Source organism: Glossina fuscipes, unplaced genomic scaffold (genome assembly GCF_014805625.2).
Source record: "Glossina fuscipes isolate IAEA_lab_2018 unplaced genomic scaffold, Yale_Gfus_2 28, whole genome shotgun sequence".
Lineage (NCBI taxonomy): Eukaryota > Metazoa > Arthropoda > Insecta > Diptera > Glossinidae > Glossina > Glossina fuscipes.
The window spans coordinates 12,973,005-12,995,237 of NW_023998423.1; the positions used below are offsets into that span (position 1 = coordinate 12,973,005).

At 33.8% G+C, this 22,233-nt stretch overlaps 1 protein-coding gene across 1 annotated transcript; it reads right to left on the reverse strand.

The window, feature by feature from the left end:
* Positions 1-290: 290 nt before the first annotated feature.
* On the reverse strand, positions 291-20,245 carry LOC119636238 (proton-associated sugar transporter A). Its single transcript, XM_038031504.1, has 7 exons — positions 19,779-20,245; positions 2,508-3,309; positions 2,244-2,446; positions 1,126-1,425; positions 938-1,068; positions 702-876; positions 291-638 (listed from the first exon to the last, which is right to left on the reverse strand). The coding sequence occupies exons 2-7, from the start codon at positions 3,268-3,270 to the stop codon at positions 417-419; spliced, it is 1,794 nt and encodes a 597-aa protein (XP_037887432.1). The 5' UTR covers positions 3,271-3,309; positions 19,779-20,245; the 3' UTR covers positions 291-416.
* Positions 20,246-22,233: the final 1,988 nt, after the last annotated feature.

Below are 22,233 nucleotides of genomic sequence, written 5' to 3' on the forward strand. Positions count from 1 at the left end.
AGTAGAATCAAGAATATTTTTTGGAAATTTTATTAAAAACTTGTTAAATTCGTTGTAGAAATTTACTAAACGAAATTGTTTGTGTTTTGATGAACAAACAGAAACAGAAATCAAAACATTGTTTTAAATTTTCCTGTACAAAAATAACAACAAAAATTTCGATATCTAGTAGCCAGTATATCGGCTTAGTTGCCTGAATCGATTTTCTAATTTCGCTGACCAACGACCCATGAAATATTCGTTATGAAAATGCATTGGCATTCACTTCAAATGAAATTTAACTACAATCGTTAATATTAAACTTATTTATTCTTAAATTTAAAAAAAAAAAAAAATATTTAAAATCTAAAATTGATTGAGTCTATGAAGCGTTAGAGTTACGCATTATTCTCGTTATATCTATCTTCTCTTAAATATTAAACATATAAAACGAACATAGCCGAAACAGCAGCAATGAAAGCTAAAAATGCTGAAGCATATAAAATGGCACAAGTTGTTTGCATCCATGAAATAATCGGACCCATACACAACGACACAATAAGTTGAGCTATGAAAACCATGCTACTAATGATAGCCACATCTGTACCTAGACCACGAACTTGCTTCAAAGGTACAGTCTCGCCATTATGAATTCGAAACTGAAAAGAAACAAGAACGAATGTAAGGACAGCGTATATTAAAGTGCAAAAAATCATTCTTACGCAATTTTTCGCATGATAATTAGCTACTAATATGTATGGCATAGTAAAGAGAGTACCATAAAGGATACCAGCTGAAGTGCTGAAAACTAAAACACCCCATTTTGTGGGCCAAATACCTAAGATCAACATACCCACACCATAGTAAAGTATACCGATAATATAAACTGCTTTCGTTCTAAATAAAGAGAGAATAATAAAAATTTCATATAACTCTTTGCGTTCTATAAATTGTATACCCTATCCAAGCCATTAGTTTTGTAACTGATACTGAATACAAGGAACAGGATAAAGCGTAAATTGATAAACCCCAACAACCGAAACGTACACCAGCTTCGTACAGTTTAAAACTTTCGGATTCAGGTTCAGCCTAAAATGAGAAAATTAATTAAATAATTTAATTAATTTATAAGAATCGTCTGCTCACCGTGGGATCTCCATTGAAAACAGCTTCACCCACAAAATCGGTAAAATACAAGCAATAAGCGACATGACCCATCCAACAGAATAAATTCGTTAAGGCTAAGATTTTCATGGAGTGCGGCATTATAAAAATACTTTTCAAATATTGACCTAATGAGACAGGCTTATCGCATACGTCACCGCTCAATAATTCCAAATCTTTTTTTTCCGGCAAACCTGCCGCATGACCATTTTGATAACTTTGCATATACGTGTTGGTGTATTTTTGATAATCATCGGATGAATGCAACTCTAGAGAACTTGTCTGAAAAGAAAATGAGAAAAGAAAGAACATAAAAAACCATCGCGGGAATTGTTAAAAGAGTTAAAGACGGCAAAAAAAAAAAAAATAGTGAAAAAGGACTAAAGCAGTAAAGACGGAAATTCCAACAATGGAGAACAAATCGAAACATTTTGTGCAAACGAGACCATCTGCTTTGGCTGGACAACGTAATTAACGTGCCTGCCATCGTCGTCCCGTGCGTTAGATATTATTCAATCAAACTTTTTCGTTAGCCCTAACGATGGGTAATACCTTGGCTAACTTGTAGAAGGAGTACGTTGGGAAGAAAACACAGTTCTTCACACTGATAAATTTTATATAGTTCAACTTATTTCAACTACTGTCCGGAATTGTAGACGAAAGGAAGTAGGAAAATTGGAACCACGTCCCTGCATACGCTCGATCCTAACGTAACGTATCATTTTTGCTTCTTCGCAACCTAAATGTGTAAAAGGTTTGAACTTCTTTTCTTCTCTGCACTTACAGTCCACCTTATAGAAATTAGGCCGTATAAAATCCCCCTAACAACCAATACAGCGTTGTGCCGCGTAACTGCCTAGACCCCGTTCAGGGACTTGCTACATTTATTCATTGCATTTTTAGGAAATCATAATAGCAAGCAGCTTGCACTGTACGGAGTACATAAGCTCAAAATTTTAGAATCTCATCATCATATGTTTCATGCTGATTTGCTTAATCTCTACTGTATATGGTTACGTCTGATTTAAAAAAATTAACAGAATTCCTAGTAATAATGTCTGTATAGGGATGGATAAAAAAATGTAATATTTTTTTCTTACCTCTTTTATGTAATAGACTCCAGATTTATTTTTTAATATTTCCTTTTTAATCGCTGCATCGGAAAGAGGTCTCAGCAATTCATCACGTTCGATCAGTTCTAGAGGAATCTCACGGAATGTGGTCACCGTTATCAAGTAGCATACAATAAATATAATAGTGACCAAACCGAATACTGTCTGCACATTACCACCCAGAAAAGAACCTCGAAAATGAAAGTATGCTTTAAGAAGTTGAAGCAAAATGGAAGCGTACTTTCAACTTACCAATCTGTGTGGTTTCCCAATCAACTCCACCGATCGCATAGCCAATAGTTCCGCCTACTCCGGCAAATAAAGTAAACATTGTTAAAGCTTTCGATTGATCCTCGGGTACGCACATATCTAAAAGGTACGTGCGTGCGGGCGTTTGACAGGTATCAGCATCGAAATCTAGCAAAACCATTCCTAGTATGGTGAGGGCTACAGCAAATTTATGACTAGAGAATGTACCCAGGCCGTCTGAAGAGCTATTCAAAGCTGCAGCACTAACTTCTTGGGCCGAAAAATTGCTTTGTATTAGCGTCGTAGTGACATTAAAACTGTCATCGCCCAGCAAAACTCCCAAATCTTTACCGAAAGGCACCAGAATCAGACCCAACAATATGCCAAATGAGAGTAAGCTAATGATTGGTCTCCGTCGGCCCCATTTTAAATGACAACGATCACTTATGGAGCCTAATAGAGGCGAGACAAAGAAACCAATCAAAGGTGACAATCCCCAAGCCATGGTCATATGTTTGTGATCGATGCCGATCTGCAGCAATATCGGGGACACAAATGAGGTCTCGGCTGCGTAAGCAAATTCTATGGCCATCGCTATGGCTGCCAAGCGAAACATCTCAAATCTTGTACGCTTACGAAATACATGTGAATAGTCTTGCTTTTGATTGCCAGCATGATGTTCACGTTGTTTCAACATGTATTTAATCATGGGATTATTTGATGTCCACGCTTGGCCACCTTTTGGTTCCACCGTTATACCCACCATTCTGAAGGCTTCAACGAACTCAAATAAGACCAAAGAGATCTGTATAAAAGCAAAAAGAAAAGAAGAAATGGAATCAGATCAAACCGTTAATAATAAACTTTTAAATGGAATTAAAGGGGAATGAATCAAATCTTCAATCCGCAATGCTAGGCCACACTGCATTCAAGCCGCACATGAAACGGAATCATTTTTTGGTGTACCATACGATTTTTTTTACCCTACACCACCCGCCGGTCGGGATGTGTTTATACTTGTGTTATATGTACATTCACCTTTGATTACACTTATTGATTTATATCCTGGTCGTTTACCGAATTAATTAAGCTTGTCTGGCCATCTTTCCGTCAGTATGTCGCCCTAACGCTTCGCCTACAGAATGCACTTTTGTGTTTAACTTCTTCGATACTTCTATGGCGTATGATACATCGATGTGTTTGGACGTAGGGACAAACACTACGTGGTTAAATCAGATAATTTTTACGATCATTTCGCACATACATCTTTAATTGAGACGCAAAATTTGAAAATTTGGATGAGTCTATTTCTTCAACTCTCTCCCATATGAACCAATTATTTTTTTAACTTCTAACTGACCACAGACAAAAAACTCTGTATAGGAAAATAAATATTGTATGATGTTGATTGAGTCAAGACAACAATTTGAGATAAAAATTATCTGCCACGAACTTGGACCTAATAGTTCTATTTTTCACCTTGGCAACAAACGTTTAATTTTTATGACTGACGAAAGTAGGTGCAATATAAATAGGTCTTGCGGCAGAAAATTAATTTGACTATATTTGGACTACGGCAATTCACGTTTTGATATCCTTACTATATAAGAAGTTTAAGAAAGAACCACCGTTTATTGTACCGATCGATTCAAAATCATAATCAGAAATGGTCTAAGCCTGTCTGTCCGTCTGTCCGCCTATAAATTTGTGTTCAAGCCACAGGTGGCCATTTTTGAGATATTTTGATGAAATTTGGTACAGTGATGTGTTTTGTCCCAAAGACGAAAATGGTTCGAATCGATCCACTTTTTCGAGCACTTCCCATATAACGGCCTATTCTAAGAAGTCGTTACGCGAAACAACATGCAATTTTCAAAATTTGTCGGGAAAATTGGCTAAGTAATAGTATTTTTGACAATCTAAATTGATGTAAGAATTTTGGACCCGGCGGAAGCAATTTTTGAACCCCCTCTCTTACAACGAAAACTGAAGTTGTGAAGATGTGGTGATAAAAATTAACCCATAATAGTAATTTCATGCAAAGTGAACTCCACAAAATTTGGACTACCTATTTTATTTTTGGATCTTGCCCTATGTAAGGATCAAACTTGTGCAACATTAGTTTGCGTTTTGGGCCCGCACATGAAAAATATGCCTTTACATAGAAACAAAATATAATTTTTTGTCCTACAGTAAAAATAAGAATTCTGTTAGACAATTCGGCGTAGGGTATTTAATGGTGGGTCTTGACTATAATGTTCTTACTTGCTAAAGTTAATAGTGATGGGCTATGAAATGATTTGCAAGCAAAGCGCGTACAAACGCAATGTCACACGACACGGCAAAGTGGCGTAGTCTGAGCTTTCCAAAAACCTTCAATATCGAGAAATGTCTTAAACCCATTTGTTCTAAAAAAACGTGAGAAAATGCACGAATTTGTCTTTTTTTTTTTTTTCTTTCTTTTTGTTTCATGCAACGCATCATTCAACGAGTTGATGCGACAATGTAGCACTTCGTTTAGCACGCGAGAAACAATGTTATTTGCGGCATGATTTTTCCAACAGCCCTACATAGGCAAACCATCTGCGTGCTTTTGGAAAGTTTTCGTTGCAATGACTTGTAACTATTTTTGTTTCGTTTGCTTTTCTTTTTTTTTTTTTATGTGTTTATTTTATAATTTTTATGACGTTTAAATGTGATGTTAAGCGGTTTCTCAAACGTATGATAATGAAAATTAAGCCGAGATGTGAATCTCTATGAAGTATTGACTTAACGTGAACACTTCTCTAAAGTTTATATTTTATATTAATTGCTTTTCAAATCATTAAATGCATTAAATGCAGGTATTTTCCCTGTACAATTAATTAAAGAGTAGTGAATCTGAATCTCATAACCATAATATAAATATTTAATGAAAAAATAACAAACTAAACAATTTGGTAAAGTCGTGTTCAATATAATTTCGAACTAAAATAACCAAACAAAATTATTAACAGAAGAAAGGAGGAATGTCCTAAAGAGAAATTAAATACCCTCGTGGATAGACTGATTTGGTGGTAAAAACATAAGGAAAATATTAAATTATCAATTTTTTATGGCAAACTATGAAAACGGACGTGTAGGAGTTAAGCAACCATATCACCTTCAATAGATATCTGCCTTCTTAGCTTAGCATTTGTTTGCATTGACGCTAATGTCGATATCTGTAAAATGCTCTGTGGATTTTTATACAGCTACAGTGCAGCATATTGTACTAGCCTTAATTTATGTGCGAAGTTTGTGCTCAATGTTTCGTATTATGACGAATTTAATAACGGGCAATGGGCAGCCAACTTAATATATGAGTCACTAGTTTCTATGATTTTTTCTTCGTAAGTTCAATTTCATTGATGAACCTCGTCTCCTTCAAGAGAAGCAATTCAAAGCTCCTTCAATATTTTAATTTCACTTTCTGGGATGACCTCAAGATTTAATTCAAACTTTGTTTCCTGGAGCATCCTAATGAGATTTGCAAACACATTGTACCCGCCGGAGACCAGATTCGCAAAATTCTTTGACTCTGACGGCAACTGGAACATCAATTCGACTTGCGACTCGGGGTATTATTGCACCATGAACAAACTTGGTACGCATTTGTAAAACGTCTCTTCCCTGCCTTAACTTTGGTGCAAGATAGTGAGCATACTACCTTTTGTTATCATAAGAATGCCATCTTTCTGTGGAAACTTCATTTTCCAATCATCAAGAATAATTTTTATACACTACACTACTTAGATGTATACTACGCCTAGAAGAAGTTAAGATAGGCTCAGTTTTATATATCGAATCAAAAAATAATTGTGGATCGATATAAGCGTGTTTGTCCATCTGTCTGTCTTGTATCCTTGTATTCAACCCACAGGCCGTAATTTGTGAGATATTTTGATGAAATTTGTTGCAATGCCGTGGTTCGATCAAAGAACGAAATCGATTGAAAATCATTCAGACCGGATCGCTTTTTTGACCTCTTCCCGTATAACGCCTTATTTGGAAAAGTCGTCATATGAAGAATTGTATTAAGCGAAGTGATGTAGGGTGGGCCGTGGTGAACTACAACAGTTTTATTTGTTTTTTGACATCATTGATGTCTAGAGGGGCTGTCATTCCACTTCTCCACAAGTCCATCTTGCATTTGAGTTGGTATTTATTCCTTTAAGAAACATTGTTTAATGAACACAAAATATTTGAAAAAAAAAGAGTGTTCACCCAAACCGCTGTAATACGTAAAGAAATGATCTAAGTGACCTGAAATTTTGACAGGTGTCATTTAATGTGTGCACTTTCTATATATGATATCAAGTTTTTGTTAGAGACGATAAGAATTATTGAACAATGAGTTAAAATCTCCCAATAAAGAAGCTTCGCATATTAGAGACAAATCCATCCTAATGTTCATATATTAAGATAATATCCATTATATGCAAATGTAAACAAATTTTACTAATTTAGCACCTTACATAAAATGTTCTCTTCGTCATGAATAGCTGCAATTAAAACATTCTTAATTTACTTGTTATGTTAACATGACAAAATCATGTAAGTCCGCCTGCATTTACGTTCATCACGAAAGCAAACGATATATTGAACTTCAATTAGTGCGCCTTTTAAATTTCTATTATTCTGCTCAATTCATTGCCAATGGCATAAGAAATCGGTCAATAAAAGATACAGTCAGCCACAAAACAAAAGCAAGTACAGTCTAGTTGAGAAATCACTTAAACGAAGTTCTCTTACTTGAATTCCTTTTTGCTTCTAACAGTTTTGCGTTGATGTACATCAACTGTCTGTTGTGTTATGACCTGTCCACGTTGAAATACATTACTCATCTGACTCTGCTCACTTCGACTAGATTACAGATCTAGACAATGAATTGAAGAGCAGCAAATTTTATGGATAAAGGATTCAGGTCTGGTTTAAGAGGAATAAAACATTTTTATATCCACCAGCGAAAGATGCCGAGGATAAGGTTGGCAATATCCAAAAGAAAGCTTCAAAGACCGTATAATGTACATATCCTTGTTCAGCATCAAATTTTGAATCGACTAAGCTATGTCTAGCTGTCTGTGTGCCTGTGTGGTATGTGTTGTACACTCGCGCCTGATCGCAAAAATGAAAGTATAGACCTTGAAAGTTTCTGCACGCGGGTTGGTACTGACAATGAGCCAAAGTAGCAAGAGCACGCGTAAAGCATATTGTGAACGCAATTCTGCTTTTTTCCAAGTGTTTGATCACTATTCACAAGTTATGAAAGATAGAAGGCTCAAATGTTCCACATTTACTTTCTAGAAATGTCTTCTATTTATGTCCAAAAATAAAAAAAAGTCGCTTGTACCCACATAAAGTTATAAAAGATTAAACATTCTTACTTTCACTTTTTTATGGTTTCATGCTCCTTAATCACAAGGCAGATAAGACAGAATGTTTAAACTTCTTTTGTACATTCTTCAAATTAAAAATATATTATCGGCCTAAAAATGTGTTAATTCTAAAATAAATATGATAGACGTCACGAATGCGGCGAATTAATTTTTTTATCATAATACTGTCGGTATGGGTATCAAATAAAATGACTTAGAGAAGACTACGGTGTGCGAAAAAGAGTCTTAGTTCCGCATTAAATATCGTGGACGTTACAACGTGGAAGATTAATTTTTTGAGCACAATACCAGCCATATATGGGTATCACATAAAAGCACTTGCAAAGTAGTGCACGATAAGGTAAGTGCCTTAATTCTAAATTAATAGCGGTAAACGGGACGGTGTGCTGGACACATTTTTCCTTTAGGACAGACTCAAATCGATTGCATGTTTTCAAATATAAACAATAAAGAGAAGCTGGAATTGATAACTTACAAGACCACATACTGCTACGATTTCGGAGTAATTTTAAGTTTGTAGTTTAGTTTGGAAATAATTGTGTACATATCCAACCTTTTTTTTAACACGATGCACGCTTTCCTTAGAAATCCATTTAAAAAAAATATGTAAAAAAGTACATGCGACTCATGGTAAATTTGGCGATAGCTTCCACAAGTTTAAAAATCGTGTAAGATGGAAAAAACTCTACATATTTTTTTTAAAAAAACCGTGCAAAAAAGTAATAACGTAGTCCACATTACATATGTACAAATGCAAAAACCATTCAACTTTATTACGAAAACCAATTATATGATTAAAGTGCAGTGAAAATTCAGTCCATAAATACGTATAACATATAAAAATTGACATTGAAATTCGGAATAAAAATTAGTTCCCCAACTATTCATGATACCAAGCGTGGAAGTTTATTACGAACGGGATCAAAAACGGATCTATCATCAGTAGATTTGTCGGGTATGTCTAGCACAACTGTCGGGTTGGACTGAAATGAAGAATTTCTTTTGATATTAACGGACAAGTAAAAGTAGAGCAAGTTACTAACCCACCTGTGAGCATAAACCGACAAACTTCTGATCACAGTACATCCGCAATTATTTTTTACCATGACACTCTATCAAAATTAGTGGTAAAAAAAAATTTATTTTTCTTCTTATGTTAGATTAAGAAATGCATGTAAAAATAGTGTATCTGGTCTCATTGATGAGACGTGTTGTTTCAAAATCGCCTAAAAAAGGCCGTGTAAAAAAAGAGTTAGGTATTAGAGTTAGGTCGGTTTAACACCGTAATTTTTTCACAAAATTTTCGTCGCATGCTAATGAACTAAAATACAATTTGAATATTTTATATTATGATCGTCTAATTACATTTGCGCGATAAAAAATCTACATCACGTACATTGTTCCTTCCACTGCAACTTACGAATAGTGAGTAAAATAAATTATATAAAAAATTTAGGCTTTTATTTTAGTGAATCAAATGATGGAAGATAAATTTTTCTTCACCTACTTTTTTATATTCATAATTAAAGGCACCTGTGCTAATGTTTTCAATTGTGATGCATAAGCGAGATTCGGAACCAACCGAATATACATACGATTTTTGTTTGTTAATATGCTCCCATTGCAAAAAGGTTTATATCATTCTATGCAAAGACGACGGGTTAAAATAGACCTTTAGCTAATCGATAACTATTGTGAGTGCAAGAAGCGACAATTGGAGATAGAATATTCAAATCACAACCTTTTAACTGACAGTGCTTTTGCTATTCCAATACAAGTCTTTTGGATAATCTGTACGTCAGCATAAGGCTTTCCTTTTATCCGTAAATCTATTGCGATTTTCGGTCGAGAGTCAATTTGCACCCAATAAGGCATGAATAGTTCTTTCGAAGAAACTAATGAGCGATAAGAAGACAATTAATTGATACATTAAAGAGATTAGTTTTAATTTGCATTAATTTCAATGAATATTTCAATTAGTCTCTGATGAAGTCACGCACAGTATTTGTGTCACCACCAATAATTATATATTTTGTTTGTTCATTTTGTGCATGATTTACAACTCTATTATTTCTTTTTGAAGTCCGTGTGAAGACTGCTACGAAATAGACGCCCATCACCTTACTCTAGAAGACGGTACTTTATAAAAATGCAGTTTACCTTAGAACGTGCCCTGGTTATTTTCGCAGTAAAATGACCTTGTGCTCAAAGGTAGTAGCATTTACTCTATTCAGCCATTATGGTGTTATGAAAAAAATTCCTTATTTACCCATGATGCCTTAACTTAAATTTAATACATTTTTTCATCTTTTCTTCTTGCTTTCTTAAAGCCTGTAAGTTATTATGATTACGATAGGAACCTGCTTGGGTTTGTGAATGATTTACTCAGAAGTATCTATCTAGCATAGCAATATCCACAGCAGTTAAGAAAGCGAAGAAACTTCAAGAAAGGACACACAGGCTTGGAGTCCTGTATTGATTTCGAGTGTATAGTCTTTGCAGAATATATTTTAGGTTTTACCTTCACGTTATTATTTTGCATTTTTTTTCTTGTATTCTGTGAAACTTTTTTTGTATATAATAATAATAATAAACAAGAAAAAATACTATAATGGTTCACCATTAAGAACTCTGCATCATACTTCAGATCTTCATAAAATTTAGGGTGTTAGATGGGAAGTGGTCCGACCCGAACAATTTTCAATGACGTTGTTCCTTAAATCAAAACAAGCCAGTGTACCAAGCATCATCAAGACATATAAAAAATTTAAGGCCTGCAAGAAAGCAAGATGGACAGACGGACCGACAGAAGATTTAACCGTTGCAGAACGTTCTTAAATCATTGAAATAGAAGTTAAATCTATCTTAAATTCTTCTGTGTGCTGCATTATTAATAATAAATGATACGTATGCATATTTGCTAATTATTCTCTAGTAAGGCAAAAGCAGATGAAAGATTCCATAAAGACGTGTTATGTAGAATTTACGTGAAAACGATTTTAAAAAATTTCTTATCATCACGAAGCAAATTGAAAGAAAAACATACAATGAAGTTAAAATTACATACAAATTATCTCAATTACATTACAAAGTAATAAGATTATTAACGCTAAACACACGTCTTAGGGGTCAAATAGACCATATATACACCCACCATTCACCACCCATATAATGAGTATATTCTTGGCCAACATCAAATTTTAAATCGATTTAAGTATTCCATCAGCCGGTTTGTGTTTCTGTGATAACTATTTTCTTGATTGCAAAGAAGAAGATAGATAGAGAAAGAAAAAAACGAAAAGATTGAGAAGAAGATTAGAAGTGTTTACACGTTAGTGTTGAAAACGAGTCGAATTGCGGGAGGGACGAAACTTGCAAATCCCTCTGCTTCCTGGATTTTTACTCATTACTCATAGACTGGAGACAAACGATTAAAATGTTCACATATACTTCATAAAAATAGATTACAAACGCAGAAATTTCGCTTTTTAATCTTTTTCAAGATAAAAATTTCGGTCGCAGCCGGATTGGTGTTTTGTTACTTAGTGATCCAAAATTTTTCCAGTAATCAAGCAGAAAATCATGATTTCATCATTTGAACTAATAATGAAATCTTTATAATCGATTAAGGCTGAATATTAAATACTTTAGATCACTTTGCCTAATACAAATCATTATTCATTTTCGTGGTAAAATACCATAACGTATGCCATAGTTTCACGGAAAACCTACTTTTTATGAAAACTTTTACATCGCAGTCAGCCCAAGACAGTGGCCACAGTGATAGGATCCAAGTTAACTTTCTTGTCAAAGACCTTATTATTCTTCTCGTATTTTCACCGCAAAGCGTAAAAATGAGACTTTTTGGCGTGAGAATTGAAAATAGACCTACGTGGTCTAAATTTCATACAATTAATTTTTATATCAAATTTCTATCAAAAACCAATATTTGCCATAAAATACTAAAAGCTAAATATTTTTGACTTATAAAGACTTACATTTCGTAGGAGCAGTTATAAGGATAGTGGTTTAAAAAACCGACTTATCTAATAAATTTTCTTCCCATCAATTTAATAATTTCACTCATCAGTGATATTTGCTGAGAAATTTTAAAAACTGCAAATTTTTTTTTTTCAAAAGAAGACTTAATATGGCAAGCGCTCGTTAAAAAAATTCCCACGCATTTCATTGTGAACAAAATTTCGTCAAAATATCTTAAAAATTGCGACTTGTAAGCCTATGGAACAAGGGCAGTCATCAAACAGATTGACGCGCAGATAGACAGACACACAAGTTTAAATCGATGGAGAAAATGGTTCTAAGTCGATCGATATGACAAAAGGCAAGATTGTCTTATTAAACCTTTCTAAATGCGTCATACAACCGCACTAACTTAATACACTCTGTACTATAATTAGTGTACGATTAAATCAAATAAAGAAAAAAACAAATTCAAATTTCTATCATTATTTTCACCTTTCACGCAATTTAACATTTTTATTTTAAAAAATGTAGCCAATATATTTTATAATATTTTTTTTTTTTTTCATAATTATAATTTTTAGTTCACATTTATCAATTACTTATTGTTAAGTTTATTCAAATTAACTACTGAAAGATGTCATTTAATCTCTCGAGTAATTTATATTTTAACACTGTAGGTATGTAGACATATATATATATGCCAGATTATGAAGTCACATATTTCTACTACTTATCTCATGCAATTTTTTGTTTGCTGTATACAGTCGTATAACGGTATCTTAATGCGAAAAAGTATGCATACGATTAGCTTTAGTTTGGCTTCTTTCAAACATTCTTCTTCTTCACCTTTTGTTCGCTTCCTAATGAAACATTTTAACTTTACCTGAAGCAAGTAAGTAAGCGTTGATTGATTGATTTTCTCAATATTATAGCAGACGAGTGACGGAAAAAAAGACCTGCGTTAGATTCAGCGACCCTTTTAAAGGGAAAATTTTGGTTATGAAATGCTGAGCTCTGTGTGTTATAGCATCTTTTTCACAAAGTCTTCTTTTCTTCTCCTTCCCCTCCCCATTCGTAATCCCTTTAATGCAATCACTTAAAAAATAGAAATGAAGCAATGGCGAGACATTTTTTTTGCTAAGATTTTGAATGAGGAACAAACGGTGATTGTTTTAAAATGATTCAAAGCTTTCAAGTCTAGTTTACCCAATTTATGATGAGCAAATGTGAAATTTGAAAGTTGTTGAATTGCTAGCCACAATCCACTCCATTTATCGAAAACATAGGTCTTCGCTTCAACATCTCATAATACAGGTTATTTTCACTGCGACCACATCTACATTATAGCAAACCGGCCCAACAGAGTCAATTTGGCTTTGCGAAGCGTCTACATAGTTAAGTTACTGCTCTAAGTCGTCATATGGTATCGACTGTAACAATACATAGGAAAGCTCATGGACGATGATCAGATATATATTTTTTTTTCAAGCGGTGTTTCACTAAGGTATCGAGCTTTTCTTTTAGACTACCTTCCTCCTTATTGTTCAAGTTGGAGATGAGTACTTAGGACTTGTCATGTTCAGTTTTTATAGGAACATAATTCACTTTTTCATTAACTCAATGATTTCTACAAGGATCATATTAATCATTCACATTCGGCGAGCAAACAAATGTAAAAAAAATTTACGCGATTTTAATGACTAACCTAATAAGACCTCTTCCAGCTTTACTATCTCTATCGAAATAGATTTTGAAGACGCGAATTCGTACACCTCCATAAACGAGAAACGCAAGCGAATTCAAAAGCTCTGCTCGTGCGTTTTCTTCTAAATGAATCACTGAGAAGAAGTTTAGAAATTCAAAGGTGATGCAGCACAAATCTCATACAATTTTATCACTTCCCTTAATATTAACCATGCGCAGGTGGCGAAATCACGAAAAAAATTTTAATTAGCGTACGATAGGTAAGCAATTCCTACTTTAGTTTTTCACGTTTTTTTTTTTTGTCGTTTTCGTTTTCATAAAAATAAAACAAAAATAAAAGTTGTGCAATATGCGATCAATGTGCGTGTTGTCAAAGCGATTTCATAACAGAACGACTACCGGCGGCAGCAATACTCGTTTTAAAGCCATGGTTTATGAAATTCCATTGAATTATTTTTTTTTTTTGTTACTTTTTTCTTCCCCCCAATTTTATCACTTTTCTGCACCTTGTATCACTTTAAACGTTTCGAAGTGTACTAAAACTTGAAAATAGCTGCGAGTTCGCATTTTATACTGGAAATGTCGTTAAATATATCTAGCTATAGGATGGTCCATCAGTGTATGCAAAAAAAAAAAAAAAAATAATAATAATAATAAAATAAAATGCAAATAGAAAATAAGAAATAAATACAAAGACAACAATAGAAACAAGCATAAAATATTTATTTATTTTTTAAAAATTTTTATTATTTTCTTGCTCGTATATAATCAAAACATAGACAACATCAGCAACCACTAGCATATAATAATAATCGTCACTTAAATTTAACAGAGAGCGATATGTATTCAAATCTTGTATTATCTATATATGTATTCAATTGTTGTTGCTCGTCGTCGTCTTTTCTTTTCATAAAGATTCCAAAGACCGTTTTTTTCTTTTTCTTTTTGTGATTGTTCTCATTGGTTTTATTTTTTTTTTTTTTGTGTTATTTTTATGTATATTAGCTGGAGTTCAACTTGCTTCTAATACTTCGCGATAGTTGATAATACAAGTGTTTGATCATTTAATAAATCCGCTATCTAACTAGTAGCGGTGATTCTAATTCAATCTAATTCGTTCAACTATCCTAGTATTCGTTTAAGATGATGGAACACAATACATACTTTACTATGGCAATTGTTTTTTGCTTTGCATGATCCGTTTTAAATGATTTATGGATTACTTTGTGGCGCAACACATTATCTGACTATCTCTGCCATTGTTTAGCAATTCTTCGTAATTCGTATATGTTCAAGTCAAACCGACAACGCTCGTTATTACGTCGTTTCAAAAATATGACGTGCTATAGGCGATAATAAGTTTCTTATCTTTTATGCCGGCCATATTCTAGGATCGGAAATGGTTTAATTTATTCACTCTTCTATTCGTAACCGCATTCTTAGCGGCTTTAGTCTGATGAATTTTGTTTCTGTGTTTTGCGCTTCTTGTTAAATCACAAATTCAAAGTTGAATCTTAAAGGTAATGAATATATATAAACATATATATTTTTGATATGACCGATCATTCAAGGGTGTCCTCTATTCGTGCAATACGGTAAACATCAGAAAGGTGAAGAAAGTAATAGGAAGGCGGTAGCTACAGCCTGAAGAGTCTGCGTTCACCTCGCCAGCATTCGCTGTAAGTACGACCAAAGAGAATTCTGCACCACTTGAGACTTAAAGTCCGCTATTCGTATAACACGGTAACTATCGTAAAGAAAACAAAAACACAAGAAGGTGGTAGCCACAGCATTAAAGGTCAGCGCTTTTACCTCGTCAGCTCTCACCGTAGCTACGAGCAAACACAACTTTCCAGCACTTGAGGTTGAAATTGTCCACTTTTCATGTAACGCGGTGACCACAGCCTAGTGGGTGTGTGCGCACAATCAATTAGTGTTATATGCCTAGTTAGCATTCACTGCAGCTTCGAGTAAAGAGAACTCTGCAGCACATGAGATTTAAACTTACGAACACCAACTAGATAGTCGCGGTTCTTACCTACTCTGCTACTCAGGCGGAATATGAACACAAGATCAAATGTAACGTCGAGCCTAAGGCGCCTGCACAAATAGGCATAGCAAGTTTCGTCACTAACCAAAGCAATATCTCCCCTTCAATAAGACTTTTTTTAATATTTATAGCATTTACGTACGTGACAATATCTGAAGTAAACTTACGCAGTTCACACTTTAATGACCCTAACGCCATTAAGTTTTTAATTTTCTTTTTATCAATATTATGTTACTTGACATACTTCTAATCATTTTATGTAAAAAATAGAAAATAAGTGAAATGTATGTACACATGCGTAACTATATTAATGAATAAAAAATAGTGTTTGTAAAACGTATTAACATATTATCTGTCAATGAAAAGAAATTTTAAAATTCCCTTCAAGTATATACTAAAAGCAAAGCTAAATTCAAATCGGCAGTGGAAGTGATATTCAATAATTAAATTATTAAACAACGATATGTCTATAAAACTATGTATTGATTACAATAAATATTTAAAAAATGCAAGCATCTTATAACGCATATCGATCAATTTTAGCTATCGAGCTAATACGAACTCCCCCCAAGTTTGACAAGAGGCTAACAAAACATTTCATAAATTTTCCCTTTAGATTACTCATGCGCCGAAATATTTGGTTTGGAAATTGTTTCATGATTACAGTCTTTGTAAGCTCGATTTACAAGCATGACGGAAAACAATTGCCGCACACCATTGTAACCTGTTGCACCTGCTACGAAAAACAAGTTGATATATGGACGTAGGGACATATGTACAAAGACTCGATAAAGTCTAGCAAATATCTTACGCTAATGAAACCCACGCTCGTTCCTTTAATGTGCTTTTCCAAAAGAGACGACAAACACAACACAGACAAGTCCCATTTCCTGATTCATTCTGCAATACAAACATAACAAGTAAAAGAAACTTTCTTTCATTTTCCGACGAATGTTGCTTAAGTACTATTACCAACTAATGCAAATGTAAGGAAAGTCTATCGAACTATAAAGAAGTTGGACCGTGTATCTAAGATCCAGTCTCAAAATATTATTAATTGCTTACCAATTAGGGTTTAACGACAACATTACATAACATTTTAATAATAAAACTAAAAATCAAGTCGTTACTCTCAAATCTTTCCATAGACGCTCTATATGTTCCCTTGCGTCTGTCGGAGTTTTGTTGTGACGTTTTATGTACTTTCTCTTCGCACCTGAACTCATCAGAGTCTCTTGGGAGATACGCGTGACGACGAAGTTTATTAGTTAAAAATTTTCACCCGATGACACGATGTTGATTCATAGTTACCATGCATTTAGTGAAATTAATCGGTAATTCTATTAAAACATTCCCTTTAATTCATTAATCGAACATTTATTTACGTAAAATCGATTTGACTTTATTCGGCAGCCCTTTACCTTGGAATTCACAGCGCTTTAAAAACGAACAAAATAGGAACTCTATGTCAATAAATACTAATCTCTACTCCAACAGACATTGCAAGTAGTGTCCCCGTGGTCGAAATTATTAGGGAGAGAGTAATGACGTTTCTCTACAGATCAATTTTTCTCACTTAGAAAATATTGTAATGTGATCGAAGTAAATAGAAACCCGATGGCATAATAACGGGCCTTTTTGGGATGTAAACCTAACTTACTCGGAAAGAGGCAGCACCTTTTGCATTTTGGATTATCGCAGACGATCAATCGTTCATCGCCAGTGATAACACGATCAAAACACGCTTCGGTATTGTGCCGCTAACGCAATAAGTTGCATGTGATGGGTCGATTTTTGGCTTTCCCCCCTTCGAACAGACACAAACATCTGCTCTGCTTACTTTACCGATTTGCAGCAAATGTTCTTGGACCTTCGACCAAGATTGGTTAGCGAACAATGTGTGACTGTTTCTCGATTGTCTAACGCGAATTTGCTCGGAATTCTGATAAATAGCTCATGAATATCGATAGGCGCAGAAATGACTTCCCGGTCCCCCTACTGCTTTTAAATGTTTCTCTCAAATATTTGTAGGAGATTTTACTGTAATAACTTCTACGAATGGTACCACGAAATGGTCGCACGGATTGTACCACCGTACTCCCTCTTTATACCCATCACCAAAGGACGGGGGATATATTCAGTTTATTTAAACGTTTACAACGACCAGAGAGAAGCATCAGAGATCCCACAAAGTATATGTATTCTTCATCAGCATCCAATTCTAAATCGATTTAAACATGTTCGCTTGCCCGTCTGTGTGTCTGTCCGTCTCCGTGTTGGCAAAGATCCTGGTTTCAAAAATGAAGCCGTTGACTTCAAATATGGCAAAAATGTTGCAAATCATTGCACGTAGCTTGGTATTGAAAATGGGCCAAATCGGTCGAAGAACATTCCCTCATCACCCAGCATCACCTAAACTGGGAACCCCTCTATATTGCAAAATTGTTTTTTTGCTCATTACTTATAAACTAAAGCAGATAAATGTAAAAAAATTGGAACGCACATTCCAAGGCCGATGCTGTCGCATCTGTACCAGATTCGAAAAAATTGATCACGCCTACCCGATTATAGTATATCATAATCTAATTTTTTTCAATACTTTTTTAAGGGGGAGAAACAAGCAAGAAAACCCTTAAAGTAAATAAGTTTTTGGCCAATTTAAAATTTTGAATGTACTTAAACATGTCCGCCTGTCCCTGTAAACATCCCGTTGTTAGTGAAAATGAAAACATAGAAATTTGCAGAAGAATTTCGAAATGACTTAAATTATACCAAGCTCACGTCTATAACGCCCACATGGCTATAAGACAAAAACTTTTGTATTGATGATAAAAAAAAATCACCCACGCCTGCTCCCCATCTATAATGAACATGAAAATTTAGTCTCTTCATTTTTTTGCCTTGTTTAGGATGATGATGGGTATGAAGGATTCAGTCACGATCACATATAATTTTCTTACTTAAAGCAAGGATTATAGATAGAAAAAGGAGAGTGCAGTGTTTAGTGTATATATAATCCACCTAACAGCCATGACAAACTGGAGGTAGCCAGAAAAGTGCATGCACGAGGATGAACAGACCTATAATCTAATAGTTTTAAAGAACATATGACAGCTAATGGAACAAAGATTCTTGTGACGTATATTTCGAAATGTTATAAATATTTTGTGCCAGATAATCAAAACAATAATATCAATAATAATAATAATAATAACGAAAATATAAATCAATAGAAAGCTAAAGCATTACATGGCAAAGATCAAGCTTCGGAATTTCAATTAATTAATGATAGTTTTTTCCCATAAATAGAAGGACTTTCGATTGCTATATAGTATCAAATAGAGTAATATGCATGAGAAATCAATGGTAAGAGATCCTATGGTGCAAAGTGCTAGCCCAGCATCTGGATGCCAAGCAGCAAAAATTATTAAACATTTTCATCAGGACGCACGCACTCCGCAGCTGGAAAAACAAGTCATTGCGTTTCTATTTTTATTTTGGAAAAAAATACCCACCCCGAAAACATGACTATTTAACTAAAGGGCCAGTAGTTCATAATAGACCAGATATCGTAATGATTGACAAAAAAGAAAGAAAAAAAATGTACGCCTTATTAATGTACCTCTGATCAAATGACAAAAATATAAATGAGAAATAATCAAAAAATCCAATGAAAACTGAAGATTCTAAAAAAATGACTAGAGATAGTGAGCCCAAATCCGGAAATCGATAGACAAACGCAAGTAGCCGTAATACTGCAGTCTTGTAGAACTCAGGGGCGATTCTTTCGATGAATGCCTTTCAATAAAGAACTCAGCAACAAAATTTTATACCTTACACATACATACGCTTTAAATTATGTAACTGAACTCTATATATATATATATATATATATATATAAGGATACCGTTCATTTTTGCAAGAAAGGTATAAAGATAATAATCAAAATAATAAATACGCCGGGGAGTTGATTAAAATTAACTCAAAAAATCTGAGAAGTAATCTGAAGATCATCTTCAACAGATCTCGAACAATATAATCTATTTGTTACAAAGAGGAAATACTTCCTCCCTTTGATGCTCCCAATAAATAATAGGTTCAGTGCGCGTCTTCACTTACCTCTAAGCTATATAAGGCAATAAATACTTTATTTCGAAGTTAAATTGCTTATGTAATACGACCAGCGCAGTTTTTGATTCCCGTTTAATAAGCTCCTCTTTAATAAACTGCACTAAACTCTCACAAATTTAAAATATTCAATTTCAATATCGGATACAGCGTCTATTGCCAATGAAGTTGCAGATGACGATGACAATAACGCAACTAGTGTCAATTGTTTATTGTTGCTTTTTAATAAAGTTTTTCGTTTAGATAAATTTTTAAACATAAAATATATTTGCAATTTTTTCAATTTTAACGGCACCTTCTTAAGAGTATTTCTTGCGAACGGTTGAAACAATTTTACTTTCATAACTACGCCCATCCAAAAAGGGTTCTTTTTAAGCAAAACGAAATATCGAATAAAAATTATTTAAACGCTTTTTCCTCGCGACAAATACTTTTTCTTTTCAATTAATTATTTCTTCTTTTCTTTTATTTTTTTTTTTTTTTTATTTTTTTTTTTTTTATTTTTTTTTTGTTTAATTATTTTGCTAAGCCTCACTCATGGCTTCATCATAAGAAGAATTTTGTGCAAATTTTTGATCAAACATTAATGAAATTTCTTTCTGTTTTTGTTTCTACTTTTGTTCTATATATTTTTCTATATTTTATATGATTTTTTTGTATTTTATATAAATAATTTGACGCTAAATTAAACAAAAGCAAGCAAGCAAGCGACGTGTAACTGTAACTTGAAACTGAATTCCTGATGTGTACGAGGATTTCTTATGTTACTCTTTAGTTGATCGTTTGATCGTTTGAGTTTTCACTAAATCATCGAATGGCTTTTATAGACGTGCGAAAGAAACTTTTGCTTCATTTATATATATTTAGCATCCATACTCATTCACATTCTCTTCGCCATGCGCCATAGTGTCAATGTATTTGCGGCGAATTCGCAAACACAGCAGACTGATAGACCGAATTGCTTTAACTTAAAACAAACAAACACACACAACAAACAATATGCTATCATTTGTTTTTTGTCGTCTAGCATTCGCGCACCTCGCAATAGTTATTGTCATTTTATAGCAGGAGAACCTTATGTGTTATCTTGACTTTTATTTTATTTAAATAAATTGGAAAATAAAATAATCCAAGGATACTTATATCACTTTCGTCGTCTCGTATGTAATGCGCTATAACATCCATGGAAAGACAGCACGTAGTGTAAATCTTACTAACCAGTGTAAAATTCCGCATTGATGGAATTGCGTATGGCAATCTGCCCGCCCGTTTGTAACACTGACACACGCTAACATTTCTCACATTTTTACTTCTTGCTACACACACATTCATTTGAGTGGTTGAGTGTCCAAGATTCGTTCTAAGCCATATGTAACTTTTTCATTCGTTTATTATTACAACAGTTAAGCGAGCATTTTCATATTTGAATTTGTATTCGCCCTATCAAGTAAATACAATCCACAAGAAGACTTTTCATAATCAATATCCCTTACCCAAGATCATTTTCAATTATTTGAAACTTTTATCAATCTTTTGTAAGTAATTTTCTAAGCAGTTAGTAATGAAGTGGGCAGACCGTCTACTGCCAAAAATATTCTACATATTCCTTACAGCTTTATCGAAGGATCGCGCACTGAAAGCAACCCGCACCCACAAGTGTCAACTTAAAAGCAAAGAAATATTTCAATAGTTTTTGAAATATTTGGGATTCCTTGAAAATAGTCTTCGAAAAGTTGCAACATTAAAAAAAACAACATAATCTCATGACATAACCTCATAAAACGGGAAAGTAACCTTTAGTAGAACGCAATATACAAAGATAAATTCCAAAAACGGTAAGCATTTCGTGAACTCTTATGCTCCAAAAAGGATGAAATTCAAAAAAATAATAAAGTGCGAAAAAAATGGAAAAAGCCGAAAAGATTCACCCTTCCGATATCAAAATTCTTACACATGTTTTAGAAATTCTCTTAACCAATTTTACCATAAATAAGTTGTTACTGAGCCTATAAAAACATGTAAAAAAATTATATTCGGTCATAACCGAATTTTTTACACTCGATCGTAAAAAAAAGGAAACGAAGTAAACTTTCCTACTCCAGAATATTGTTTGGGAACGGCTGGTTTTTGCTATTTTCAAAATAAAAGTCGAAATTTGCATGATATATGAGTTGTAGTTTATGAGTAAATAGCAGAAATACGAAAGACGAAAGTGTTTATAGTGTTTATCATATAGGCGTGTGTATGTTGTAGATGTGTCCTTTACCCGATTTCGCTCATTTTCAAATTCTTTTACAAATTTGTAAACGATATCGTCGTATTTGCGAACGGAAGAACTTTTTTCACAGATACTACAAAAATGCGCAGATGAACAAACGGACATGCTTAGGTGCACTAGGAATTTGAAATTTAATTAAATTCATTTCGAAAAGTTTTTTATATATGT

Bases quoted from the DNA above. Each gene is read 5' to 3' on its own strand.
- LOC119636238 (XM_038031504.1), bottom strand. From the start codon at position 3,270: ATGGTGGGTATAACGGTGGAACCAAAAGGTGGCCAAGCGTGGACATCA. The intron at 2,447-2,507 runs GTAAGTTGAAAG...TTCATTTTCGAG, and splicing joins TTGGGAAACCACACAGATTG to GTTCTTTTCTGGGTGGTAAT. The intron at 877-937 runs GTATACAATTTA...CTCTTTATTTAG, and splicing joins AAACTAATGGCTTGGATAGG to AACGAAAGCAGTTTATATTA.